Source organism: Truncatella angustata (assembly GCF_020726525.1).
Source record: "Truncatella angustata strain MPI-SDFR-AT-0073 chromosome Unknown BKA67scaffold_12, whole genome shotgun sequence".
Taxonomy (NCBI): Eukaryota; Fungi; Ascomycota; class Sordariomycetes; order Amphisphaeriales; family Sporocadaceae; genus Truncatella; species Truncatella angustata.
The window spans coordinates 212,356-239,406 of record NW_025763392.1 but is presented as its reverse complement, the minus strand read 5'-3'; the positions used below and the strand labels follow the sequence as shown (position 1 = coordinate 239,406).

The window sequence follows — 27,051 nt, the reverse complement described above, 5'->3', positions numbered from 1 at the left end:
ATCGACCTCAAATATAGAACGATAAACAATCATGTTACTGGATCTGAACACCAATAACCTACTCGTTTATGACCTAGCGGTTAAGTTTTATGGGACAACTGATAGACAGAGTGCGGTACTTGTCACGACTAAACCGCATCTGCTGACAAAATATGCGAAAGCGCAATTCTATTTTATAGCTTATTGAATTGTAGCGTTGGAAGTACGTGTGATAGTCTCAACTACATATAGTTTAGAACACATGAGTGCTGGGCGGCTGGTCTCAAACCAGGCTAGTGTATACATGTTTGTTCGTTGCCCGATGTGGTAGTATTATTTCAAGGTTCTCGCACGAGATTTTACCGAATTTATGATCAAAAATGTCCTGAAATTCAGAGATTCTCATGCCATGCCCTCCATGTTATGCTGATGTAAGGGATGTAGCAACTAACCAGCTCTAGACAAATACGAGCTATTATATCCACCACCCGCCAACTGACTAGATGAGCTTTCGCCTCTCAGGCTTTGGTTTCGTTTCTGTGCCTATCAAAATGTCCCGGCTTTTGACAGCAGGGCTCGGCCGTTCTAAATTATCTGACGCGCACTCAGATTGACTCTCGGGCACCACGCGACTAAGACTTGATCCTGAGCATGCCGGTTCGAGCACTGGGACATCGAGCAGGATAATCTTCGCTTCGTCACCGCAGAGGTCTACTGCGAACACCAGGCCCCCGAATTCTACAACTTGCTCTTTTTCGATGTCCTTTTCCTCTATGAAGTGCATTGGCGCAACTGGCGCTACCCTTGTCCCACTGGCCTCCATCTCACGTACGCCTTCGGGTCGGCATTGGCAGTAGCGACATTCCACGCTGACACCATTCTCAAAAGGGCACTTCTCATGCGTAAAGGTTCTCTCAAGATTTCCGAGTTTATGCAGGATGTCCTTTCTGGTCCTGGTTGCCTCGCCTTTTGATTTGGTCGTCTCTTGACGATGCTTCTTTTGCTGACGAGCATATAACGTACTCGCCACCTGGGTGATTTCAACCTGCAGCCGGGCGCAGAATTCAGACCAGGAGAGATGCAACTGTCTAACCCTTATGAAGCTTTCGATTCTGGCCCTTGACTGTCGCAATTCCTTCGGTTCTGTCTGCGCAGGGGCTACTTTGCTCGCGGCAGCCTCCTTCGCTCCTCGCCGGGGTTGTACTCTTGTCGGCCTGGGGGCGCTGGCGTTCATGTTACCGTGCGTACGTCCAAAGCCCGCAACCAGCCTGGCCAGTCGCGCCTCCTCCTTCTCGAGCTTCTCTGCCTCCAGGGAATAATAAACCAAACACTCTTGCAGGAAATGCTTCTCGCAGTATGCTTGATACAGCGGAGGAGGCCATGCCCTTTTCTGGGCAAGATCCCATTCCGAGATTGGCGAGACGACGATTCCTTGGGTTTTCGCTATGACCGCTAGACCTCCGTATGGATCCCCCAGATGTCGCGGATTATTCTGTGTAATCGACGGTACAGGATCGTGGCCCGAACTCGACGAATGCGTTGATACTTCAGGCATATTTCGCATGGCATGCTCTAGAATTCTTACGCATGTATTGCGGGTTTATGCCGTACGATGATTCCTATTCATTCCTATATATTGCCGAAGATCGATACTAGTTTCTACTCGGCTTTGTTCATAATTGCTCAACAATAGACTCGTGTATAAGCTGGTTGACAAAGCATTTTACCGAACGTTTCCGGGAAACAATAAACAAGCAACAACAAAGCCATACTAGTGCACTGAGGTCAGCAACTAAAATCAGGTCTTGTATTGACTGCCATCCTGGCCTGGCCGGTTTTGAGCCTTGGCCTCAGTGCCTTAGCTTTGAATCCGCGTGTTGGTTTATATTTGATCAGCCATCTGTTTGGTATATGTAAAGATGATCAAATCGGCTCACAAGATTGTGAGCCAATGCCTCGCCCGATACATACGTGAAATGTGTGAGCATTGGCCCCTTCCGGCGCCGTTAGTGGAGCCCCGGGCCAATTGCCACCACGACTGGGCTCTCGCCATAGATGCGCGTCTGTTTACAAACTTACTGGTTCAGGCAGCCTGGAAGCAAATGCTAATATCAAGCACTACATAGGGCAAAGACAAGATAACTGAGATGTATGATGCGGGGAATTGGATGACGTTCGTTCGTCGTTGTCTCTTCGTTCAAGTTAGTGATCTACTTATTCCCATCTGGAATACAGAATACATAAACCTCCAGGCATTTCTTAGTCTAGACTAGTGCAAAAGAAACGGAACCTGGTGCTTGCAAACGTTAGTGCTTAGTAGAGAGAACATCGAATGGTCATTCGTACTCCCTTAATGATTCAGCAACACGGCTCAAGCTAATACTTGCTGCTCTTAGAGCACATGCGTTGAGGTGTACGAGAATTGGATAGGGAGCACGACATGTTGACTCTAAACGCCCCCAAAAAGAAAATCTTCTGTCTTCTCTCGAGATCACGAGGATGTTTAACCTACACGCGGTAGCGCACTCGATTTTGGCATTGATCGCCAATCGAATGTACAAGTCGTCTGGAAAGCAACTGCGCCACAGTGTTGGCGCGCTAATTCCTGACGGTGCAGGGATTCATTCTCACGAGCTAGACACCTTGAGATAACAATGCGAAGCGGTCGGCCTGGCGTAGAATAATGGACATAATATTTTTTTTTTTTTTTACATCCATCGTTTCGTCCGCTTCGATTCATGTCACCGATCCGTCCTTGTAACTCTCTTCTTTCTGCGAGCCGAATTATGAGTCCGCCGACGACTGTCGCCGTTATTGGCGCTGGTGAGGGGACTCCTCTCTGTAATACCTGAACGCGGCACTCAAGACTGATCGGACTTTAGGAAGCACGGGCTTGTCTATGCTCAAGACGCTTCGCGAGGATGGATTCCAAGTTACTTGCTTTGAACGGAGGACTCAAGTGGGCGGGTTGTGGGCCTATACCACCGACAAGTCCATGACGACCGCGTTGCGCAGTATGTGCTATCTATCGAGGCAGCGCGTCGATTCACTCACTCTCAAACCGGGCTGATGCGTTCACAGCGACGGTCGCAAATATCAGCAAGTATACTTGCGGCATGTCGGACTTCCCTATGCCTGATAGTAAGCACCCACGGTTGATTAGTGATGGTAATATGTTTGCTGACTATAGTCAGAATATCCTCATCACCTGAGTCAGGCAGACTTCCAAGAGTATATGGAGTCTTACGCCAAGCATTTCGACATGCACAAAGATATTGTTTTCGGAGCCTCTCTGAAGCAAGTAGTCCGAACTCTGGATGACACCAAATGGCGCTTGGAACTAGAAAAGGATGGCAAAATCATTTATGAGGAGTTCGATAAAGTAGCCCTTACTCATGGGTACCAGACCCAGGCAATTACGCCAACGTTCGAAGGCCAAGAGAAGTTCGAAGGTACTTTTATTCACGCGCAGCAATACAGATCGTGAGTCGTAAGGCACCATTGGAAACTTGGCTCTTTTTTTGACAGTTTTTACTAGAGCGGAGGACTTCAGAGGCAAGAAGGTAGTGATGGTTGGGCTTGGCACCACGACTGGGGACGTTACTGCTGAGCTCATTCCTGTCGCTTCGAAAGTCTACGCTGCGCACCGGCGGGGCTCTCTCATTGTCAAACGATGGCGGAAAGGCACCCCTACTGATCTCGTTGTCAGTTGGCGAAAGCGGCAGATCAACAACTGGCTTCAGAAGAACTTCCCGGACGCAGCAAGTTGGGTTGCGGATATTGCGCTCCGATTCTTGTTGAGGCAGGTATGGGGAAAGTTTGATCCTGTCTGGCGGCTAGAGCCTTTCCCTTCAGTGTTTCTGTCCCTGCCGTCTTCCTCGGAGACTCTCATACCAGCGCTTCGGGATGGGTCTTTGACATCTCTTTGGGGATTGAAGCGTTTCGTTGGGCCTCGCTCAATCGAGTTCGACGATGGGACCATAATTGAGGATGTCGATGCCGTAATATGCTCTACCGGCTACAAGGGTGACTTCGGCGTGGTTCCATTCCTGGAGAAGAGCCGGCCGGCTAACTATCATGGCGAGGAACTCGCACGACTCTGGATGAATATGTTTCCGACGCAGTATGCTGATTCTTTATGTATGCTCTGCCATTCATCCTACGGAAAGAGTAATGGGTTCTCGTTTTGTGATGTCCAATCCATGGCGGTAAGCAACGTTTGGCGTGGAATTCACCCCCTGCCACTGCGCAGAGAAATGGAGAAGTGGGTCGACGAGCATCAAGAATGGCTTGCGACGCGCTGGAGATTGGACGACAAAATCGACACCTCTATGGTCAGGACATGGGAGTTTCAAAACTGGATTCACGAAGCGGCCGGCACGGGTATGGACAATCTGGGCTGGGGATGGAAGGGATGGAGGTTTTGGTTCAAAGACCCGAAGATGTCCTATCTGATGAACAATGGTATCGACACAGCACACGCATTTCGGTTCTTCGAAACGGGAAAGAGAAAAACATGGTCTGGAGCGAGAGACGCCATCATCCACATGAATGGGCTTGTGAAGCAGTTTCCTCTTCAAGAGAAGAGGAACCAATGACTCTAGACGTAGTTATATTAGGATAATATCATAGATCTTGCTTACCGTTTGCCAAGGGTGAGAGCTTTGCCCTGAGCTATGTCTATCAGCCACGTCTGCAAATCGTTGGTAACACCAATAGCCAAGGTTTGATCAAGAACTTCGTACTGCCACGTACAGCCGAGGGTCAAAGATCCTCCTTTCACGGTTACCGGGCTAATTAAATACGCTGGTCCGATGACCGCGGCGCTTTGCGAAAATACTGCGCTTTTGATCGTCCAGTATTGTCCTTCCTTTGCTGCATCTCCACCAATTTGGCCATCGAGTACTCCGAGGTTACTGACTTCCCACGAATGTGCTCGCGGCTTTTTAAACTCGTCTTTCAGAAATTTTCTCCAGTCGCCAACAAATTTAACCAATCCTAGTGACGTATTCTTCGTCCCGGCTTCAAGCCTCTGGGTTATTCGCTCTCTGAAAACCGTGGCTTCAGACCATAGCCCGCGCTCTAATTCTTCGAGAATATCGGCACTGGTCATTGCCTTCTCGAATTTGTTTCGTAAGGATGCCACAATATCCGCGTCAAATTTGTGTGTGAAGTACGCAACAAGGTTCCCGACTGTCTGATGCGGGTCCAACCCAGCATGGCCAGGAGGCATTGAGGACATGAAGCGGCGCAGATCGAAAGGGGTTCCAGCTTCAAAAGCGCGGGCTTGGTTCGCGTTAAGCCTTGTAGCAAAGGCCAAGAGTGTTACCGCATGTAATAAACCTGTAAGCGTAGTCTTCTCCTGGCGGCATTTCATCAGGAGCCTTTCCAAGTCTTGCTTCGGTATCTCTACCAAGCGAATAACTGTCTTCAAAGGAGTGCGCCTCATTGGCGCCCATGTGGCTGCATACTGTGACTTCGAGCCCAGAAAGGATGGCCGCATGGATTGCCACCCTTCCGTCGCCACGAATGCTGGCGAAATTGGAAACTTTAGCAACTCTTCCAGCGGTGGTGTCAGTTTGGATAGCTTCGGAAGTTTCAAGACATGGTCTACTAGCTCAATGGCCGGATGTTGCGCTGAATATGTATGGTTGAGATTTCTGAGCAAAGTCTGGTGGAAAATCTTTCCACTCATGCCGTCAGCAACGGTGTGATTCCAGGCGAAGACGACCTCGAAGTCAGAAGAGTCATCGGATCTCAGTACGACGACTCTCCAAGCCGGCCGTTGACTGAGTTCTCGAAAGGGACTGTCGTGTTGTGTTTGTAATGTGTCAAGCAAGGTCTCTCTACTGCTCTCGGGATTTAAAACATCTCTCCACTCAACGTTGATCCTGAAATCGACGGAATCGAGCTGAATCCACGCGGGCCGCTTAGAATTCTCGTCAATTAGACCGACTTGGAGCAATGGGTGCTCCAATATTGTCAAGGCCAAGGCGTTTTCAAGGACATTTCGCAACGATATTCCTTTCGGTCTCGTAATTGAGTCGTTCTGAAATGTGTACTGGCTCGTCACTGCGCAAGCGCAGTAGAAACCAAGTAGATGCTGTGCTGATTGATAACCTTCACTGAACCTTGTCAGCACCACTACTCAGTAAATTCGAGTAAATGAAACTAACACAGGGCCAATTCGTCGCAAGACATCCGGCACCGAGCCTTTGGCTGCATCTTTATGCCCAAAACAGGACATTGCCTCTTCATACGATATGAATGAGATAGGGATCTGTGCGACTACACGACTGAGCTGCGCGGGGCTCATGTTAAAGATATATGCTGTGCCACTTCCATCCAGGCAGATACAGGAGAACCGGGCGTGTCGGGTCCCGTAGTTGATCAGATCGGCGGGGCCTTGAAATTAGCCTTGAAAAAGATCGTACGGGCGGCCGCGGAATGCGCTCTTGACAGGGGACACGCCGGCAAGTCTTGAAACATAGACTTGTGTTTTGGTGCTTTCTGTAACCATCTTGCAGATTGTACACCAGTTTGACCCTGATTTTATCAAGCTAGGTCAAGGAAATTTGAAAAATTAACGCCTTGGGAAAGGGCGTATACCCGTCAGGTAGAAGAGACCTGCCATTATTGATCTTGCATTTTGTGTGAATCTGTCAATTATCATGGTATTACTATGATAACGTCCAAATTTGACTCTACGTGCACGTTTTGGAACAAATTGTGAAAGATGCTTAAAGCACAATATTGCTGGTGAGTTGGTCTTGACCTCGCGGTGTGTAAACTTTCTAAACTTTCGCAGAAACAGGCACTTAGCCTATGCATTAATCGTACGATCACGTAGTAGTACATTTCATCTGTTGAGCTTCTAGATCAATTGAGGACTCTTACCGCTATTTACAGTATTGCGCTCTGAATTTGATTACCAGACCTTCTGTGTGATTTGCTCCCCAAATGCCTCTTCCGTCCCAAGAGAATCAAAGCATGCGTTCATTGGCACCAAAGCAAGGATCGGATGCCCTCATGAAGCATTGACTGAAACACCTGCGATCTAATTCGGAAGACTCCTAGATACCTCATTATCACCAAGCCGGTTTACATTTATCAAAGACTTTACTGATTCTGGAGTAGCAAGCTCTTATATCTAATCACAAATGGGCCACTGGTCTTCCGGCATGCTGGCCTGCCGTGGTGTCGGAGCCCGATCACCGGTGTATACATCTACAAAAAGAAAAAAGAAGAAGAAAAAAAAAAGACGAAAAACAGAAGAAAAAAAGCGATTTAGCAATGGCCTGAGTTCTGATACCACTGAGAGACATAGAAGTGATCGAGACTTGCGGCTTGATGGTGCATTAATTACTCGTGGGCATCTTAGCAACCTTGAAGTGCATACAATGGATTTAGACATGTGTTCAATCTTACAATCATTTTCCAGGTATTTACATACCTTGGAGAAAGTCTTTGTCTATCGATTGACCTCGAACTAGAGCTTGGATCTTTTTGGGAAAAAAACCCCCCATCTCTGGTAAGACTCAAAGAACACCTAAGCTGCCACTTTGGGATGCGTATTACTGAGTAAGGAAGTCAGCCATGCATACAATGAGGCTCCCGGTCGTATTCAGGTTACAGAATTTTGATGACGTGGTTATACAAGATTGTACGCCTGTTTGAGCCAATTAATCAGCCAGCCAACAAGAACTCGTAATGAATAGGATACTCGAGTATCCAACATCTCTTAGCCCCGAGAAATATTAGTCACGTTTCGACCCCTCGTGTACCATTCACACCGGCTGATCGGAAGTGACAATTCTGTTGACAGGTGTTATCCTGAACTATGACCACATTGCTGCAAAACATCGTAACCGTTGAAGGGCCATTAGGGCATCAATACCATGATCTGGCCAGATGAGAGACAGACAAACATTCCGTTCAACATGCGCTCCACAGATATACAGATTTAACTTTATACTCCAAATAAACACAAGATGTACCTCTTTCAAGCAGGGTCTGTCACGGTCGAGGTTGTCGGTTTACCGCCACTGATACTTCGGTCAAGATGAACCGGGGCAACAATCTCAATAACAATCATGGGGGTAGCCCGGTTTTACTTTAAAAAGAGAATCAATGGCTAGCGCACCTTTAATCACACGGGCTGATGAGGATAGCTCGTCTGCCGCCGAAAAGACTTCACCTGCTGGTACGACCCCTTGCAGTCAACCCGTCACCTTGGCCAACGGACAAACCTTTAGGTCGTGGGTTTGCAATCCATCGCTCAAGGCTGATATTTACATTTGGAATTGCTTGAGGCTGTTGTTGGGCTGTTCCTCGGCAGGTACGGCCAATAGCCGCGGTCATACGCTGCCCCACCGAAGGAGATAGAAGATTAATAGACAAATGCACTCAATTCGAGGCCACGGCCGCCAATTATGGTGTTGTTCGTACATACATATATCCTTGCTTTTTGCAAGATATCGCCCGCGGTAGTCGTCTTGGAGTGAACGGTAGCCATTGAAGCCACGTCCATTCATTCATAACTCACCAGTTATATTTTCTTCTGTACGTAGACTACGAAATACGAGAAGTACTATATACGCTCTTCTACAGTATATTGATATTTAGTGCCTACATCGACATGTGTTCTGCAGTAGTTTCGGAGGGTAAAAAGGTAAGTCGGGCTGGACCACTTACATATGTCCAAGGTTAGCCGACTTCCGCGCAATCATAATGACATCAAATATACCCATGCCATAGCTCCTTTGGAACCTTGAAACATGAAAGCAAAATTTTCGCTTCGCCACTCGAAGCTATACAAACAAGAAGCACAACCCCGCTGCGGAGTTTAGGCTAAAATTCCATCGATGTCGTCGAAGCCGCACTCTAGCCATGAGGCTCAGAGTGGGTCATTAAGACCAATAACAGGCTCGAGGTAGCCCTTATAGATTTCTGACAAGTTCAATTCTCGCTATTCTTCACTAGTGGTTTGATAGAACAGTCCTGTTTGTCTTACTTAACGCAGTAAGAACCATGAAGACTGGGGATGGTATCTTACAGGTCGCTCTTGAGCCCTGTCCTTGCCCTGCCGTGTTACTTTGCGGATATCGGAGCCCTTGACTGGGATTTGATAGGTATTACTCCACTCGGGACGGCTTGATCAATGTTACATTGCCCAGGCGAGCCCGTGTGCTGGACTGCCCCCAGGTTGCAACCTCCAGCTCACACACACCAAATAGTGCGCTCTAATGTTAGCTATTGTGAGAGGTGGTCAGCTTCGCTCCGCATTTTGCTGCAGAGTGAGATGTCTATCAAAGCGGGGAAGCTGCCAGCATCATCAAATTTCCTATAACACACCCCTTATCGGTGGCGCGTCGCTACGCGGGGTGACCCGAAGTCTGGGGGCGGTCGTACAAACAGTCATGCTTTACTCAAATATCGATTTTCAGGCACACACCTGGCGAATCGGGTGGCGAGTCATGCCGGATCATGAGATGCTCCATACTCTGCCGTTATGATATTCTGCGGACGCTTCTGCGGACAAGGCTCGCTCCGTCCTCGCGCACAAACCTCAGCATAGAAGCCGTGCGCACAGTCATCCTGTTCCGTCCCAAGAGAATGGCATTCATAACGAAGTCTGTCTTTCGCTTGCATCTTATCTGCATTTTTTTCGCCGTCGGGTCATTTGTTTGGGGGTGAGTGATTGTCTCCTAGTCTAGGCATACTTGTGGTTGGGGAACCGATTCAGCGACTAACATAAGTCCGTGAATGCACCTTGAAACTTACTGACATTGTTAATCGGTAGTTATCATGTCGGTGTTCTTTCGTCTGTTCTTGTCCATCCAGGTTTCATTGCTGCTCTTGGTAAACCAACCGCAGCGCAGAAGGGGTTGATTACGGCGATCTATTATCTTGGGACTTGGTTCAGTTACATATTCCTTTCGCATCCAGCAGCCGACTACTTTGGCAGGCGCTATGCTGCACTTATTGGAGCCGGGATAGTGGCCGTTGGTACAGCTTTTGAGGCCGGTGCAACGGCGCCTGGTGCTTATGCTATGATGATTATTGGTCGCATCATAAGCGGGATGGGGGTAGCGATTATATCTACCACGGTTCCGCTCTACCAAAGGTTAATTTACAGTATATCCGAAACACAATCGTTTCTGACAGGATTGTAGTGAAATTGCGCCGGCTGGTCAACGTGGAAAATATGTCGTATTAAACCACATTGGCTTTGTTGCAGGATTAGCCACTGGCTTCTGGTACGTCAAAAACCAAGCACTCTGGCTGTTCAATCACCCGATTAATCCCACCAGGGTTGGTTATGGAGTTACATTTTGGGAAAGTAGCCCGCACGACATCTATGTGTCATGGCGATTCTCAATTGCGGTTGTCCTGATCCCGTGCTTCATTTTCGCTGTCGGGCTTCCATTCGTGCCTGAGACGTGAGTGTCACTCCCTGTACTGTGCTTCAATCTTATACTATAGGCTCACTGATCCCAAAGACCTCGGTGGCTTGTTGAGCACGGGCACTACAACAGAGCCCAGCGATCCCTGTATTGGCTTCGTGAAGGCAGCTGCAGCAATGCCGAAATTGAGATTGAATTGAACGAAATCCGTGATTCAATAGAAGAACACAAGTCCTACGGTAAATCCTGGCTGTCGATTTTCAAAGAGCGCGACCTATTCAATCGGCTATGGCGTGCGTCTCTGCTGCAATTCATGGCGCAAATGTGTGGTGCAACCGCGATGAAATATTATTTACCGACACTACTTGGCAAACTTGGCGTTCCGACACGCATCACCCTCTTGATCGGGGGGATCGAGTCTACAGTCAAAATCGGCATGACCATCGCTGAGATGTTGATAATCGATCGAGTTGGCAGGCGCACTACTCTGGTCGCTGGGTCCGCTGCTATGAGCGCAGGCATGTTGGTAGGTTTGATCTACAAGTGTGGCCCTCCGATCATACTTCTAATCATAATGCCTTAGATCAATGGAGTGCTTGGCGAAGTATATCCCGGAAATCAAAACCGTGCTGCTGATATTGCATGCATCGTCTTCATATTCATTTACGCGATGGGTTACAGTATGGGCTTTGGCCCCGCAGCCTGGGTTTATGGTTCTGAAGTAATTCCATCTCACATTTATCTAGCGTGGAGAGAATTGTATTTCTGATTGTTGCGCAGATATTTCCTACTTCAGTTCGAGCTCGTGGCCTCAATTTCTCAGCCTCCGGCGGCGCCATTGGTTCCATTATTGTTGCTCAAGTCTGGCCTGTCGGTATCGACCGTATAGGCTCTCGTATCTACTTCTTCTTTTTCGCTATCAACGTCGTCTGCGTTCCAGTGAGTAAGCATTGCCCATCTCATGGCAAGCTGCTGACTATGGCTGCAGATTATCTTTCTGTTTTACCCAGAAACTAAACGTCGTACATTAGAGAATATGAACGTCCTCTTCTCAGGGGGTAGAGGCTCGCAAGCCAGCGACGTCAGTGATGAACAGAACGAGGTCATTGTTCCAAAGAACACCGCTAGAGGAAACTAAATTCCATATAGATGAGGCTTTATTGTGCGGTGTTGTACTCAACCTCTAACCTGTCCTCACCAACGACACATCTTACATATGGCCTGTGCGGTCGCGTAGACATAGAGGCTACATTGCTCGATTGAAGATGGTCGAGGATCAAGCGCATAGCCACAACGATAGCTACATGAGAAGGAGCCGATGAAATGGAAACTGCCACCAGGAAATATGCTTATAATTACTGGAATTTATCATCGGCATGAATTTAGCATTATTTCATTGCTCAATGGTCTTACTTGATGCGATATTGTACCTATGTTTGGCACGTTGCTCTGTGAGTCAGCGGCGTGGCACAAGACTCACATGTGTGGCTGATCAAGTCGTCCCATATCGTATGATGCCAACGCACTCCTTCCCGCGGAGTGGCATGTTAATCAAAAGACCAATTAGATGTAGAACACGTTTTGTGAAGTTCTGGTAACATCCCTAAGTCAGTATGTTGTGCCGCACACAATGAATAAGTAGGTGAATGGTGAAGACAAATCGGCATTATCTTCTGACACTCCAAGGTCACCGGCGTTAAGCATGTTCGAAATACATAGCGGAAGCTTGTAGTCAAATTAAACACTCATTTAGTTCTAGTCACGTAATGGTGCTCGATCTATAGTATGGTCTGAAATGAGAGAATGCCTGTTGAAGGCAAGGTCTATTGTGCAGCAGGGGCAATGGTGTTGTTGATAATTGAATAGTAAAGTCTGAGAAGAGCTCACTCAGTTTCTGGCGCGTCCGCCCGGTGGCTTGCTTCGTCTTTCTTTGATGATTCAATCTCACTGCTCTGAATGTTATTAGCCTCTCCACTGTTCGAAATATCGCCATGATTAGGGGGGTGTCCGCGCATCTCGACCCTCGATAACTCTATTTCCAGGACGACGGTTCCCTCGGTGACCTTTGACTTGAGCTTGTTCTGCTGTAAGTCAAAATATAAGGACCAGAATTGCCCTTCTCTGACAGCCATAAACCCTTCCCAACCACCGAACGTCAAGCGTCGATCCTGTTGCGTGCAGTCGAAAGGTCCGGTGTAGTTCGGCTCGGCATAAGCCCGAGCTCCGAATTTGACCTCGAGCGTGTCACGGTCCACGTAAATCCAGTTCATGATGGGTGGCTCATCGCAAATCGTGGTGACCAGGCCGGAGTATTTGGTGTCTGGGAAGCCGAGGAAGTAGCCTGCGAATGGGTGACCAAATGGCATATCGTGCACGGTACCTGTGTCGATATAGAGCTAGAGTGTGTCAGTAATAATGGTATTAAGCAGTGTAGAAATGTATTGCTGCTACTTTGTCTCCTGAAAGCACTATGGCTCTTCCTTCCACGACATGACTATACTCCGATGATTTGGGACAACGGACGGTGAGATTATTCTTCCTGCTTCGGTGTTCTTGTCTTCGAGCGCGAACTTGAGTCTGCCGGATTCCCTCCGCTGCTCCAACGACTGCAGAGAAAGCGATTACGAACGTGGCCATGGTCAACGAGCATACTCCAGAATATTCTCCTCGGGCAAAATTCTTTTCGAGTTAGGGCCAACGTAGTTTTGATGTGATCGAGTCTCTTGAATTGCTTTGGTTGACCTGGGTTGGTCGGATGGTTTTTGCAGCTGGGCTTCGCTAAGTTGGAACAGTACGTGATTAGTTATTCAGACCTGCTGATTGGGTGTACTACGACGAGTATTCCCTATCGGTCCATCGCAGTCGTACGCCAAGAAGTAAAATACTGCGTGTTCACGATAACGAGCTGTCGTTTACCATGGCATTTGCTGTGTAAGTCCGAACTATGGCATTTCGGCCAACGGCCATGAAGGTAGACCCTACAAATAATGCAGTACTCAGCGGGAAAAAAGTAACACGAAGACGGGGTCGCGGCGATTCCTGTGTCTTGTTACCTAGGTACAAGCGATGACCCTGAGTCTACGACATATCATAGATGAATCGAACTGCCACGAGCCACGAAGGCAATGAGGAGAAACCGTCACGATGAAAACGATAGCACAGCACAAAGACGAGTGTTCGTGTTCCAGGTGACCATATATTGGGCCAATGGGTCGATGTCCAACATAAAAGGCATTGTGCGTTCGGCGCAGTCCGATTGTAAGACTCGGTATCTGGCGAAATATACGTGAAGAAGAGTGAGTCATAAAGATCAACAGCTTAGCCTAATTCATTATATAAAGCAGTCTCATTGACCTTGACCTTGAACGCTTCCTTCCATACAGCAAGACGCAGCTACAGTATCCAGGAGAGCCCATTGAGCATCCAACCCACCTACAGAGCAAGATCGTCGCGTCTCATCCACCAGGCGTGACATTGAGTGGAGAGCAGCGAATAATTTCTTCTTCCTCGAGTAATACAGTTTTTACATTGGCATAGGATATATCGCCTGCTCTTCGGCGGCCTCAATCTCTCACCGACCAACATTCACCTAACTCCAAACTCCGGAACTCGTTACGCCGGAAGCCAAAGGACTCGACCCTAAGGCTTCGCTGGCAATACTTCGAAGATCTCTCAGCAACAGATAGCAACTCAGTATCATCTAAACCACGTAAGATGTCTTCCTCGTAAGTTTTTTTCATGACATACACCCCCCAAACGGACATCGTGTGCCAATACTGACTCGAGCACCAGAGGCGATGCCCCGGGTCTCGGTAGAACCGGTCCCGACACAGGGAGAGCTGGACCCAGCGAAACTGACACTGGCAGCAACCCATCTCTTCCGCTGCCCGGGCTGTCTGGGACCGCGAACGGACCTGTCGGTGAGCCTTAACTTTTCGGTGAGGTTTTACCGTGTCGACGCTGACCTGGGAACTTAGGAAACCTCCTCAAGGGGCCGGTGGACGAAAATGGTAACCTGAAGAGTGCAGCGCTTTTGGTTGGGATCAAGCTTGATCTTGAAGCCGAGGTTCACCTCACTGCGAGAGTTCGTGGCGATATCTTGGTCGGACTTTATTGAGCGTCTCAAGGCATGAGTCCAACTTGAGGGGCGGGGCTTATGGAAAGTCAAGATTTGGGGTGTGGAATTGAAACTCAAACGAGAGGCACCTACGTACCTCCAGTATGGTGGCCAAGGAGGTTGGATGACCGAGGGTCAAAAGATATTCCTCCTTATGCGCAGTATGGTTATCTTGAATCACTTTAGTAATCACGCTCGCTCTTATTCCTATGCTCGGTAGAAGTCCAAGTCGCTCGCGATGTCTATTTTGCTTAGCTGAAGTTGTCTGACCTGTCCATAAGGGACATATATTTTGCAACAACATTGTTTGGGGGGGCTTATGGCACAGTTCATATAAGCTATACGGACTGCGGGCTTATGAGCCATTGATATTTTTCTCTGACCTATCTTCAAGCCATCAGGATGTATTACCACCTTAATGAAACCCATTCTTCATGAAACTTTCCAATTTATGGTTCCAGTTGTAGTATTGTCAAAACTTCCAGAGTAAGTCTTTTAATATAGCACCATGTTCAAATGCGCTTCCTCGAATATACGCAGCGGCCTCAGTCAATCCAAACTTGGAGCGCCGACACGTCTGTTCAAGCACCCAATCGACGAACTCGCAAAGATTCTGACCCAGATGATTATTTGTGACTCTTTTACAGTGCTAACAGGCATAATGAAAATCTATGGCGGTTTTGATGAGACACGAAGGCGACATTGTCATAACTCTACTCTCGCTGATTTAGTCATGAACTCGTGTTCATCTATTCTGGGGACTAATCAATTGGCCTTAAGGCTGGCTGTGTGGAGCATCTGGCTCACAGCATAATATGCTTCTTCGGCGTCATTCGGCATTTTACAGTCTCCGTTTTGGAGGTGGTGCCAGAGTAAAATCTTTCTGCAAGTCGGGAGGTGTCAAGCTCGACTTGTTCCATAATATTTGAGTAAGGAGCATGAATAGCTAGCCAAGCCTTTGTGAACTCCTTTGTGCACTACTTGCTCAGTGATCTTATTCTTCACTCGGTAGGCCAAGGCGTAAGTAGAGACATTCAAAATGATTCAACGTCGTTCCCACGGGTCGTAGTGAGTTCGGTAGGTTCTAACGACTACCATATGCATTGTGTATCAGTGCCCCGAGGCATGATCAAGGTAGGAATGATATTGCTATTTCGAAGTAGTGATGTATGACTATGGAAGCTCTCATCCCTAATCAAGCCCCATGGCCACATCATCGCCAATGCCCCAACTATTCTGATCTCTCCTGCTTCCCTGTATCTCCAACTCAAGCGCTGGTGTTAAATTGCCCTCGTTATCCTTCTTGATACTGCCCGTTTCGCTTAGCCTCCTACTCTTCCGCTTCTCATTGCCTCCTGTGACCGACTCGCCCGTTTTCCTCCTAGGGATAGGTGGGGGTTTCGAAGGGGCGCTGTTGCCGCCGCCTGTGCCAGGGAACCTCCACCTACCATTTGATTTGGAGGAGGTCGAGAGGACGGAGACGCTATCTGCATCTTCGTCTTGGAAAGAATCCGAGTTAGTTGACTTTGTGGAGTCTGGGAGTGATGATGAAAGGGAAGCACTGGTTTCTGCGGCGTGTCGAGCTGAAGCATCAGTACGTGGAGGGAGTTTGGGCGCCGAGGTATCGGTACGCGGAGGGAGTTTTGGCGGTGGAGGGGACGTGGATAGGTCGGCCCCACGGTTTGCTCCTTGGCTCTGATCGTGTTGTTCATTCGCATCTACCTCAACCAGCTCGGCATCACGATACCACTTCCGACGTCGGGTCCATTTGCCCCAGCCGTCGGCACCACGACGGCCAGTATTCCACTGTGTTTGATGTTAGCCGATTTCATGTTGACATTCTTGCCAATGACGATAACGAACCTTGTTGTCGTAGTAAATCCACCCGTTCTTCCCGGCCTCGCCGTCATACTCGCTGTCATCCTGGACATCGCCGAGGCCATCAACCCGCCACTTGCTTCCCTTGACCCATCGCCACTTCGCAACTCCATCGTCGACTTCTGGAAGTTCAAACTGATCCTTCGGGGGCACGGCATTATTATGCTCATCCGTCCACGCGTTCCTTTCGTACGCAAACAGACTATTCGTCCAACCCAAGCCGACCCAACGCCTCTGGTTCTCGTAAATAATAAATGTAAATCTGACACCCGTCTCCTTTCCAGAAAAGGAAGACCCGTGTCGCTTCAAAGCCGCCGTGAGTGCAGAATGTGACTGTGATTTCTGCAACTCGGCCTTCTTGTCTGGAGCTGGCGGTGATTTGTCTTTTGCCGTGCCCTTTGTCGCCGGCTTCCTTGGCCCTTCGAATTCAAGTCCTGTAATGAACCGCGCGGCCCTTCTCACAGCAGCGCTCCGCCATAAAAGTGTGCGCGTGACCCGGGATATCCTCGAATGCCATGTCAAAATCAGCGTTCCGAACACCATCACCACCCTTTTTGTAGTGATGATCCTCCAGGGGGGCAGGGTAAGGGCAACCCAAAATGGTGTGATTGCCAAGATCCGCACGAACAGAGTTGTCAGAGCAGGCCTCGTAGTCGCGCTCGTAGCGGTGCGCTGCGTGCTCAGAAAGTCTGTCATCTCCAGCAAGGGCTCCAGCAAGATGTTGCACCTCGTGGTTAGCACTTTCAGTGTTTCTACGATCTCGTCTAGTGTCTTTTGGTGCCTCGTACTCGTAACCTCGCTCGTGTTTCTCTGATGTGATGCCGTGTTCCCTCCCCCGGCATTGCTGTTGGACTCCTTGCCTTTCTTGGAGGTGTTACTCCCAGCAGTCCAACTCGGGTGCTCGGCCCACCCGCTGCTGCTCAAGGGGCTATATCGCCGGCCGTACATGCCGGCTATTATGCCCAGCACGGTGATGATGGGCCCCGCCCATCGAAGGACGACGTCGCCATATTGTACAACGGCCCAGAAGACGGCGAGCAGCAGGAAGCTCTCCCATGGGTCGCCGGAGGTCCAGCTCAGCAGCCCAACCAGCTTGTTCAGTGGCAGCAGGAACGGGTGGCTATAGGCCAGTGCCCTCGTGACCTGCGGAGGCGTCGCAAGCAGGAGCGGCGACTTCTGGTGGACCAAGATGGTGGAGCGCCGCTTCGCCGCATTGGCAGCGGTCGCACTCAGGTTGGAAGATGAGAAAGCGGCATATGTCGGCTGAGGCGTGGCACCGTAAGGGCTGTTTGCATTATCGAACGAGGGCGTGCTGCTGCCCGCGCCGTCAAAATCGCCATTGCTGGCGCCGCGGGGCGCGGATCTCGGGGTCGACATCTGGGTCAGCCAGGGCGTGTCCTGTAGTTTGATGAGTTTAGCGACAGAAGTTCATGATGCGAGATGCCACATTGGAGGAATGGTGAAAACGTCAACGTGAGATCATCGTCATTGGCTGGCGCTGCGACTGGCTGGATTGGAGCTTGCGGCCAACGGACTGGTGTGCCTAGAGCTAGAGCCAGAGCCAGAGCCGCTATACTGTCACATGAGAGCTCCTGAGCCGATCTGGAGTCTGCGCGGGCCCGTAGAAGGAGAGGGGGGAAACGCGATACAGGACGAGATGATAACGGCGATAAGTGACGGAAATTGTGAAAGCATGCTCACCAGCGCAGCCATCAAGAAAGCCCGATAATCATTCAGCTGCCGTACAGCCCACTCAGTGCTCTAACCCTACCGTAATCCCGTGTCGCGACGTCATCGATGGGGCGAGCTGGGCCGAGGGTTTTGTGGGCAGAACAGCTTGATAGATGAGCAAAAGTCGCTGCAGTTGTGAGATCTCTTGCGCTTCTACGAAAACAGCAACAACAATAACAAGAGATATGAGCGAGGAGGAGAACAGGCCTGCGTCATGTGTTCTGCTGGAATGAGAACATCTGTCAGCCGGACGTTGAGGTTATCAGTCTAACCTAGCCTTACAACCAGCTAAGCTTAGCCAGCCAGGCGGGGAGCTTGAAGCGCTGCGTTGCCGACGCTATCGCCGCCGAGCGCGCCTCGGCGCCTTTCACATGCCTCACGAAGCAAGAACAATTCCAAAAGCCAAAACCACATAGGTAACGCGGCTTTTCCTGAACTGTAATCAAAACTATAATCCGTAGAGGCACTGCCCGCAGGAACACATACCGGTAGCCGTTAACATGGGGAATAACGCTCATGGGGAATGACACTGCCATGGTACGAGCTGCTACTCACAGTACAATAGCATTCGAGATTATTCTAGGTTCAGATCACATGTTTGACTAAAAGCACTTTTAAAATGTCGAAAAACGACACCACAATCCTATTGCGGTTCGATTTGAACCGCTGAGCACACGAACACACTAATTTAGGCATTAATAACGGACAACAATGCGCCAAACCCCCCCCCCCCCCAATGTTGCCAACGGTAGGACCATTCCCAAAGTTCCTTGAAAAGCATCCCGTCAACCCAAGGAAGCGTCGAGCGTCAAATTCAACTTCTTCCGCTCGCCCCGTAGCCAGCTTACAAAGTCTCTGGCCTGCTGTCGTCCTCTTTTGACCGTATCATCCCCATCCTTACGATCGAATATCATCTTGATTGATTTAGTGCCATCTGTGCGGGTAATTGTGACTATACAATTTCCGGTTATGGACTTGTTGCTAAGCGCTCCCCATTCGGCCGCATCGATCCTGACATTCACCGGACATCCAGGCGAAGACTGCAGTCCTTTTCCGTCCTCCACTTGAAAAAGTCTGATCCCGTTTTCTGTACAACTTGATCTTTTCCAGTGGTACCCATCACTATCATACTCGCATACCTCGAAGCGGTGCGGGCCTGTGAGTTCATTAGAAGCTACTGGTGGAGTAGTCGCTGCAGTCCGTGGCAGATTGATTGTATGAGTTACGCGTGTGATAATAGGCTGACCCGATTCTTCAGCTGTCGGGTTCTTGTCACTGATCGACGCCTGTGCAGTCGGTTGCTTTAGCAATTCAAGAGGCGAGGGACCCGCAACCGGTGCCAATGGACGCGGCGGTAGCGATGCTATAGACTCAAGTGGCGGAAGAGCGCTAGCCGACTTTATTGGCCGAGGCGGTAGCGATGCCCTAAATTGAGACATTCCTGTCCGTTTTGCAGTGAATTTGCGCGTCGGGCCGATGGCCGTCACTGGCGTGGGGGCTCGAGGTTCGAGCGTCTGCTCGTTTGTTTTAGGCGGCATTGGAGGTATCGTTGGTTCTCGAGGTGACGGGCGAGTAACATGGAGGTCCTCTGGCACCGAGCTTGCCCTATCCTCGCTTTGTGCGCTGTGATTTGAGGGCCACTCTGTTTTCTCAAGGTTCGGCATCACGTCCGCATCAATATCAGCATCAGTATCAGTATCCTCGCCATCCTCGCCAGGGTCATCGTCGTCCAAATCCTTGTAATCGTCGTCTCCAGGTATTTCTACTGCGTTCTCCTTCAGTGCCCGGAGCTCGTCATCAGAACACACTGGCTCCAGCGAGCCTGACTTGTCTTTGTCGGAGCTTCGAGTAGGGTTTGTGGTGTTAGTCCTCGAGTCTGCGCGGGAAGACGGTTGCTCAACACGAGGCGTCCAGCGAGCTGCACAAGACTATTAGCAAAGCAAAGGGGTTCCGAGGTATGGGGTAAACCGAAAGAGGGTTATGGGACGAAATAGGATAGAACCGAGACTAGCATGACCGCAGCAAGAAAAGAATTTCAGAATAAGAGCGGATGGTCTCACCTAAAGTCCCATTCTTCCTTGCTCGCTCTCTTTCGCCCCAGTCGGCAAACCCTTCCCTTTTAGCAACAAACTCCCGTGCTTCATGGAAAGCTATTTCTGAATATCCTCGCCTTTTTGGCGGCCCTCTCCTCTCTAAGCCGAACTTGGACAGCCACGTTGCAGATACCCAGCCAAAGGACCTGAAGTCGTCGAAATACATGACTGGAAACTTTCGATTTCTGAGTTTTATCGCGCTGCTACTATCGTCGTAGCCAGCCGCCCATCCAAGGATTCCTTGATCACCATATTCATAGCATCTGGGAGGCTTGTTCTCGTCTCTGAGCAGGCCGGTTTCGTGCAAGGTATTCCACTGTATGTTTATGTTGGATGTATCATTTGGGATTTTGCCCGGTCTGAGGTCATCCCAGCCTAGAATGATGACCGGCCAGTAGGTGATGATTCTTTCGCCGTCCACGTCTTCCGGAAACTCGGAGTAGTATATGTGGAAAGTCTTTGGATTGGCGACCAAGTGCTGGGTTGGCGCCGGCTCCAATGCAAGGCCAGATGACGAGCCATTGTTTGCCTTTGGTATCAGTCTTGGTTCTGGCCGTGTTGAATCGTGTTGATCAGGGTGATCCCCTTGTCCCTCGAAAGGATACTTGACTTTCTTTCCAGAGTACTTGGTGGCATTGGCTGGCTCGTATCCACATTTATATGCAGTCTCGACATCTCTATTGTATTTTGAGGCTAGTTCAGGCGTACAGTCAGGGATGCGAAACCCAAGTGCCGCTATGGCAGGCAAACTGTTCCGGTTGGGGAAGTTGTGGGCCGACGAGTTGAGATGTTTGGCCGCAGCACGGATGGCAGATTGCTTAAAGTGCACATGGTGATCTTGACAGTAAAGGATGTACCAAGCCTTTCCGCGAGGAGGATATTCCATGATGGAGTCCCAATGTCCATCTTCGGTAGCACGCCGGCGTACTTCAGCATAGGAGATTTCTTGTGCTGTGGACGGGGCTTGTTGCTGGCTGGGTTGTGGTGCTGCAGTGGATGCTGCTGGGTCAGTAACGGCAGTCCCGTGAGTATCTGCCAAACAGTCAGGCCGGGACCGTTTGACGTCCTTTGAAACTTCAAACGATGCTTTTCGCTTCTGGTGGCCGTGAATGCTCTGGATCCTGAGAATTAATTGATGCTGACTACGGGAGATTTCTCGTCGTACCTCTGTGGATGGCCGCGATTGGCTAGCTGGTATGTCCCTGAGACTTGCCTGTTCCTCGGTTTCCTCGTTCCTTGGACCTTGATCTGTGTTATTGTCATGGCTGAATGAGGTGGGTGCAGGTGCCGGCGAACTCGAGACTTGCTGATGATGTAGCGCGGTTAGATCATTAGCTCGTTTATGGCTTTCGGCCAGGTCGGCCTCCAATCCTTTGTATCTGGAGGCCAGTGCCTCTATTCTAGTGACCTTTTCGTCGTTGAGTTTGATGTACTCCGATACGTCTCTTGTGGCTTTGATCAAAGACATGTATCGCCGGCGAATAGCATCCTCTTCGAGCCTGCGTGTCTCGCGAAGGTCTTTCAGCTCCTCGGCCTGCTGCACAGCTGCTTCCATAGTGGGGGTTTGGCAGTAGTTAGTGGGCATTGTTTGATTGTAGTCGGTAAAAGTGACGGGCCAAGACTGAATTCGCGTCACGGCGTGTGCAACTCAACTGACACAGGAGCGTACATGTAATCTCCTCACCGACTGAGCTTGGGCACAGTAGCTATATCATTCCATTAGTGCGCTAACATGAACGTTATATATGTAGTGAGTGAATGTTTTTGAGTTGGGCGTGCAGCTCCGAGAATGACCCCCAACAGTAGTTCTCGGCGATAAGTGTGAACCGAATGTGACGGGGGCTTTCAACTTTTCCTGTGGTACTACTCTGTAGCGCACCTGTCACCACACGTCCCTTGCTCCGACTAGACTAGTCTCGATTAGCGCCATGCAACTTGGAGCACGCTTGCACACATGTATAAACAACTATAACTAGACTCAGTTAGTGGGATATCACGTACCAACTCCAAGATGACCTGACTGAATTCCAGCAGTTTCTTATTCTTATTGCGAATCATGATGGTTTGCAAGTCAGGGCCACGCCAATCTCGTTCTCCACGGGTTCGGCAAGGCAAGGCGAGGCAAGGCAACAGAGCATCGGCGAATCTGTACCATAGCAAGTAGACCTCCTTGCAGGGGGGATGCATTGTTGACCCTGCAGCTCGATAAAAGCAACTTTCTTGTTAACTCCTTTCCTTCTCCCTTTCTTCTTCACAGGCTCACTCTAGTCTGGGTCGCATTGCTTTTGCTACCTACCTGTGATGCCAAGCTCTGACGCCGATAGTCTTGCTGTTAAGCTTACTTCCCGCTTTCCTGGCTGCAAAGCTTAATCACCGCAAGTTGTCGACACCAATACATCCTCACTTTATCATCTGACTACTCGGCGCAGCAGCATCACACGGCGGCTTTGTATGCGGCTGCATATTGCTTACAGCAACTCATTGGCCACGTTCTCTACGCAGTTGAACTTGCAAATCTCATGCAACGAAGATCCCCCTAATGAGCTTACAACAAGAAACGTCACGGCTTAGGGACTATAAGAAATTGCAGGTTCTTTCCGACAGGCTAAACCTCAATTTACCAGCCATAGGACATCCTATCGTCACTGTTGTTGCCGTCGTCGCCGTCGTCATCGTCATAAACAGTTGTTCGACTCGTGTTTTCCGTTTCTTTCTTCTCAAGTGCAGGCTCCTACCCTTAAAATCGTCCATGTCTAGCTCGTTCAACCGACTTTCTGTGGCTTGAGCACAGCCTTGGCATTCCTCGCCGCGAAACTCCTTCTCCTCCTGCCGGCTGCCCGTTGTGCACCGGCCGAAGCCGAGGCCCTTGCGACGCGCCTCGCCACACATCTGACTGCTGGTGCTTTGTGAGAAGCATGTATTGCACGTTGGGCATACAGATTGCAGCTTTACGTTGCGACACATCGTGGCCTATGGTGGTTGAGATTGGTAGGCTGCCAAGGTCAGTTGAGCCGGGCTTAGGGATGCCATGCTGACGTAGGCAATACCTGGTACGAGGTTGCAGCAAGCTCGAAGCTCGGTCTGAAATTCAAACTTAGTTGTGTGTCTTGGGTCACCACGGCATCCGGTCTGGTATTTTCGGGTCTTGGTTGTGTTACTATCCGAACATGTGGGTTTCCGGCTTGGCTAACAGTCGTATGTGCTTCTTTGGCAATATATAAGACGAATTCAGCATACTGCCGTCGTCTTGAATATCTGGCAAGTCCGCACTTCATATATGTCGCCAAACTCTTTGCCTTCTCTCCCTTGATTGCGCCTATCGCACGCATGCATCATCATGGTACACATCAAGACGTTATTTTGCAAATTATTGGTTCAGACATTGGGGTTTTTGAGGTCTGTACGATGCCACCGGGGATTTTGACCTTCCCAGTCCACATCTACGGAGCATAGGCGTTACAAGAAGCTTGCTCTCATTCGGGTTGTCGTGAGTCTGGCAGTACCAGTATAAGACATTTTGGCTACTCAGATGCGACTGCATCGGTCGTCGCCATTTTCTGCCTTTTATTGACGAGATGCAACGTAAATCGTTGTTTTCGAATGTCTCTCTACCAAACTCATTGATGATATATTCAACAGTTGATGCACAGGTATAACGACCATTCACTTGCTGTCGGACGCACAAGTTCGATTTGGGTCCGTTTTTCTTGATAGCGAGATTTTATATTACAATTCGTCACTTCACGCCCCAGTAAGATACGACCGCCAATAGACTGGCCATGCAAGCAATTCGTTTAGAAAAGCATACACAAGTTCTAGTCACAGTCACACAGGGCAGGTATTTTCTGTCCCGGAAAGCCAGAACCAAGAACTACCGTAATCCATTCCAGCAGCTCTCCATGTCATTGACTTGATATCTGTCCGGCATTCGCAGCCATAACTTTCTCAAGCGTTACGCGGCGCAACGTCAAGTTTGGAGAATTGTGTGCTCAAAATGCAAACATGCTGCGTGTAAATCTACTTTTGGCAATCGGATGTCGTTCTGACTATTGTTATGCAGATTTTCGACATTCGAGAAAGTCGAGTCTCAAGTCGCGACGTACTAGTGCATGTGTGATACAGTCAATGGATTATTTGATGTACGTAACCGAGACTTTTAAGGGCTTTTGCGGCTCAATCATGGTCACTCCGAGGTGCCGGCTTTCTCCCAGAAGCTGTATACGATATCGTGTGACCTTCGTCACACCATTTGGCAGTTGGTACCAGATCTGTACACGCTTGCACTGGTGTTCGTATTGCTTCGGCTCGCCCGAAACTCGGCATGAAAGAAGTTTACTCAGTGAGCACATAACACGACCTGCCGAGCTATGGTGCCAATTATTGATGATGAAACACTCACTACTTCTTGGTTAAGGTTGGTGGACTGGAGAGCAGATTACGACCAAATCTCTTCCCCCAATACGTGTTCGTCCGTGAACTTCCTTTGACCTCTCCCCCAAATGTACGAGGTTTCAAGATTCAATACCTTGGCCTACATGTCCAGGTCTGAGGTTTTAGCCTCGCTCAGCATGACCTCGACAATGCTCAACTCATGTCACATCTCCAGTTCGAAATCATTGCGAGTTTTTTTTCCGCATAACCCCTTGTGCGATTTGATTGGCTTAGGAACGAATGCGCTCAGCTCGAGCAACAAAGTTATTGGGTCACCGCGCCACTCCTCTGTTGTTGGGATTGATGTCCAGCCGCGATTCCAAAACTGTTCTTCAAATTGACCTTTACGATATGTGTTGCAATCATCTTGTGTGTCGATGCCAGTTATGGAGTCGAATTGGAGGAAATATAGCGGTTTGGACGTGTCAGACTGCATAGTGCAGAAAAAAGGTCATCTCTACGAAGGCCTTTTGCAATGGCACAGGAACCGGAAAGAAAGCCGTGAAAGGCTTTCATGTAGACGTTGGAATATAGATCGCAAAGGATTGAGCCGAGTCATTTGAATGAGATCTGTTGTCTCGGTCAGCAACACAAAGGTTGAGTCAATGCTGGGACACCCACCGATAGCAGGGCAGTCCGGATGCTGATTGACAACTTGAAACCATGGACAATCCTTCCCCCCCCCCCCCCCGGAGTCATTCAGGTTTCCTTCGGTGTCCAATCCGCTAACCATGGCAAGCATCATAATGAGTTCTTTGGCCCATCCTGCATCGCCCAACTCCCATGCGATGAACAGGAATCGTTCCCAGCACAAGTCATCATCCCCAGCGGTACAGTCCCGAGCTAACGATCGAGCATAATCACGCCTAGCGAGAACCCATTCGACAGCAAAAGGCTACGGAAGCGAAGTCATTCTGTAACATCTTGTCAAAGAAACGACATCGTAGATAATCTTGTGGTGGTAGGCACTGAAACGCTCACCAGACATACAATCAAACATACCATGTGCGATGGCAAGAAGTGCATCCATGGCGGCAGGATCGTGATCGGGCAAGTTGATGATCGTTCTGCCATGGTTATCCCGCTTCTTTTCTGCCAATGGACCTCGGATCATCTGCTTGAACGACTAGGGGGCCCGGCAGAGCGCATCGGAACCTACGTGGAAAGCTTTCGACTGATCTCCGCTGCCCGCGTATACGGCTACGTCGCCCTTCTCCGTATTGATAATCAATTCTGTTGCCATACTGCATTAAGAACTTGGTAACAGTTATAGAGGCTGTTTGATTACCAATTTCAAAAGACAATGGAATGTGTGCTCTAACTCACAGTGAGTGACGCATGGGTGCCACTGCGAAAGGCGTACCTGCCCAGGATGGAAGGTAGAGTTGGTCCAAAGGCAGTTTTCAGACACCCGCTGCTCCTCACTGACTGTAAATACCTCGGATTACTTTTTTTTCCCTAGTAGCTGTGCACTTATTACATATCAAATGGATCAAAATTTACTGACCTTGGTGCAGAATTCGAATAGGAAGCCACCAGTATGATATTAAAAGAGACAGTACACCGCTGTTAAAGTAATAGTGTCCAGGGCTGTATGGCCTCTCTGGACGAACACCCACAGCAGATGGAATATTAGGCCTCATCTCGGATAGCCCGCCAAGTAAGCTCCTGATACAGGTGTACACGGAGGTACAAGCCGCGTCCCAATATTGAATCATTGCAACTAAGCGTGTTTCTGATACTGAGACTGTAAAACGGGTTTGATATGTTTTAAGGTAAACTAGATAGCTTGGTTGATATACAAGATATATCTTCAATAAAAGATTTTGAGGTTAGGAGCCTCATACTAACAGGGCAGTAAAGCAATCTCCTTCTCAATTACTACACGATTTTGAGGTATTACCGTTCCAGTACTAACTACAGATATGGGAGCAAATACTTACATTTCTCCCAGCCATCAAAATTCATATCAGGCTTTATAATGCAGCTTCACTAATTTTCCTATCTAACCCTCGTTTTTCGAATTCTGCCGCCGGTCAGCTCAATCTGCTTTTAGAAACCAGTGACAAGGACATGAGACAGCAAAGCTGACGTGGGCAACTCATCAGAGAGCCAGTGCTTTTAGCCTTCTCCAGCTGTTCAAGGTTATTAAGCTCGTGCCGCCTCTCGCGGCGTGGAAACATTTCACACGTTGAATATGTCCACGATGCACGCTCGCGAACTCAACCAGCACTGGTATTACCACAATGAAAGTTGCTGGTGCTTGAGGACTCCAATTCGAAATGAAAGAGTTGATTCGTGACCCAATGAACCTGTTGGTCGCTCGTCTTTTTCATTCAATATTCATAACTGCTGTATAATCTTCACTGTGATTCGCCCAGTCAAACTTTGCAGCATATTACATCACAGCATGCTA

General features: G+C 49.1%; 9 protein-coding genes across 9 annotated transcripts; 3 read left to right on the top strand and 6 right to left on the bottom strand.

Annotated features, from left to right (window-relative positions):
- Positions 1-468: 468 nt before the first annotated feature.
- BKA67DRAFT_586645 (uncharacterized protein) lies at positions 469-1,553 on the bottom strand. The gene has a single exon (XM_046104268.1). It carries the CDS (start codon positions 1,541-1,543, stop codon positions 479-481), a length of 1,065 nt encoding a protein of 354 aa, XP_045951496.1. The 5' UTR covers positions 1,544-1,553; the 3' UTR covers positions 469-478.
- Positions 1,554-2,765: 1,212 nt separating this feature from the next.
- BKA67DRAFT_595928 (putative dimethylaniline monooxygenase) lies at positions 2,766-4,577 on the top strand (the record flags this gene model as incomplete). The annotated part of the gene is made up of 5 exons (XM_046105236.1): positions 2,766-2,802; positions 2,862-2,993; positions 3,061-3,120; positions 3,174-3,462; positions 3,518-4,577. 5 exons carry the CDS (start codon positions 2,766-2,768, stop codon positions 4,575-4,577), a joined length of 1,578 nt encoding a protein of 525 aa, XP_045951495.1.
- Positions 4,578-4,618: 41 nt separating this feature from the next.
- Positions 4,619-6,226, bottom strand: BKA67DRAFT_595927 (alcohol acetyltransferase; the record flags this gene model as incomplete). The annotated part of the gene is made up of 2 exons (XM_046105235.1): positions 4,619-6,104; positions 6,156-6,226. 2 exons carry the CDS (start codon positions 6,224-6,226, stop codon positions 4,619-4,621), a joined length of 1,557 nt encoding a protein of 518 aa, XP_045951494.1.
- Positions 6,227-9,594: 3,368 nt separating this feature from the next.
- Positions 9,595-11,523, top strand: BKA67DRAFT_664829 (general substrate transporter; the record flags this gene model as incomplete). Its single annotated transcript, XM_046108453.1, has 8 exons — positions 9,595-9,671; positions 9,782-10,105; positions 10,155-10,238; positions 10,293-10,421; positions 10,482-10,911; positions 10,969-11,106; positions 11,166-11,324; positions 11,374-11,523. The coding sequence occupies 8 exons, from the start codon at positions 9,595-9,597 to the stop codon at positions 11,521-11,523; spliced, it is 1,491 nt and encodes a 496-aa protein (XP_045951493.1).
- Positions 11,524-12,397: 874 nt separating this feature from the next.
- Positions 12,398-13,022, bottom strand: BKA67DRAFT_495911 (uncharacterized protein; the record flags this gene model as incomplete). Its single annotated transcript, XM_046097028.1, has 2 exons — positions 12,398-12,781; positions 12,837-13,022. Coding segments are annotated over 2 exons (570 nt in total), but the record flags the coding sequence as incomplete, so codon positions are not given.
- Positions 13,023-14,099: 1,077 nt separating this feature from the next.
- BKA67DRAFT_664827 (uncharacterized protein) lies at positions 14,100-14,502 on the top strand (the record flags this gene model as incomplete). Its single annotated transcript, XM_046108452.1, has 3 exons — positions 14,100-14,110; positions 14,178-14,305; positions 14,363-14,502. The coding sequence occupies 3 exons, from the start codon at positions 14,100-14,102 to the stop codon at positions 14,500-14,502; spliced, it is 279 nt and encodes a 92-aa protein (XP_045951491.1).
- Positions 14,503-15,693: 1,191 nt separating this feature from the next.
- On the bottom strand, positions 15,694-17,643 carry BKA67DRAFT_487317 (integral peroxisomal membrane peroxin-domain-containing protein; the record flags this gene model as incomplete). Its single annotated transcript, XM_046096935.1, has 3 exons — positions 15,694-16,001; positions 16,065-16,308; positions 16,366-17,643. Coding segments are annotated over 3 exons (1,830 nt in total), but the record flags the coding sequence as incomplete, so codon positions are not given.
- Positions 17,644-18,832: 1,189 nt separating this feature from the next.
- BKA67DRAFT_586616 (uncharacterized protein) lies at positions 18,833-22,016 on the bottom strand. Its single transcript, XM_046104267.1, has 2 exons — positions 20,172-22,016; positions 18,833-20,029 (listed from the first exon to the last, which is right to left on the bottom strand). Exons 1-2 carry the CDS (start codon positions 21,787-21,789, stop codon positions 18,897-18,899), a joined length of 2,751 nt encoding a protein of 916 aa, XP_045951489.1. The 5' UTR covers positions 21,790-22,016; the 3' UTR covers positions 18,833-18,896.
- Positions 22,017-24,798: 2,782 nt separating this feature from the next.
- Positions 24,799-26,603, bottom strand: BKA67DRAFT_541967 (uncharacterized protein; the record flags this gene model as incomplete). The annotated part of the gene is made up of 8 exons (XM_046101023.1): positions 24,799-25,065; positions 25,366-25,478; positions 25,638-25,761; positions 25,795-25,879; positions 25,962-25,998; positions 26,143-26,382; positions 26,487-26,516; positions 26,579-26,603. 8 exons carry the CDS (start codon positions 26,601-26,603, stop codon positions 24,799-24,801), a joined length of 921 nt encoding a protein of 306 aa, XP_045951488.1.
- Positions 26,604-27,051: the final 448 nt, after the last annotated feature.

Coding starts and splice junctions, on each gene's coding strand:
- BKA67DRAFT_586645 (XM_046104268.1), bottom strand. CDS start 1,543: ATGCGAAATATGCCTGAAGTATCAACGCATTCGTCGAGTTCGGGCCAC.
- BKA67DRAFT_586616 (XM_046104267.1), bottom strand. CDS start 21,789: ATGCCCACTAACTACTGCCAAACCCCCACTATGGAAGCAGCTGTGCAG. Junction 20,030..20,171: donor AAGGAAGAATGGGACTTTAG/GTGAGACCATCC, acceptor AGTCTTGTGCAG/CTCGCTGGACGCCTCGTGTT.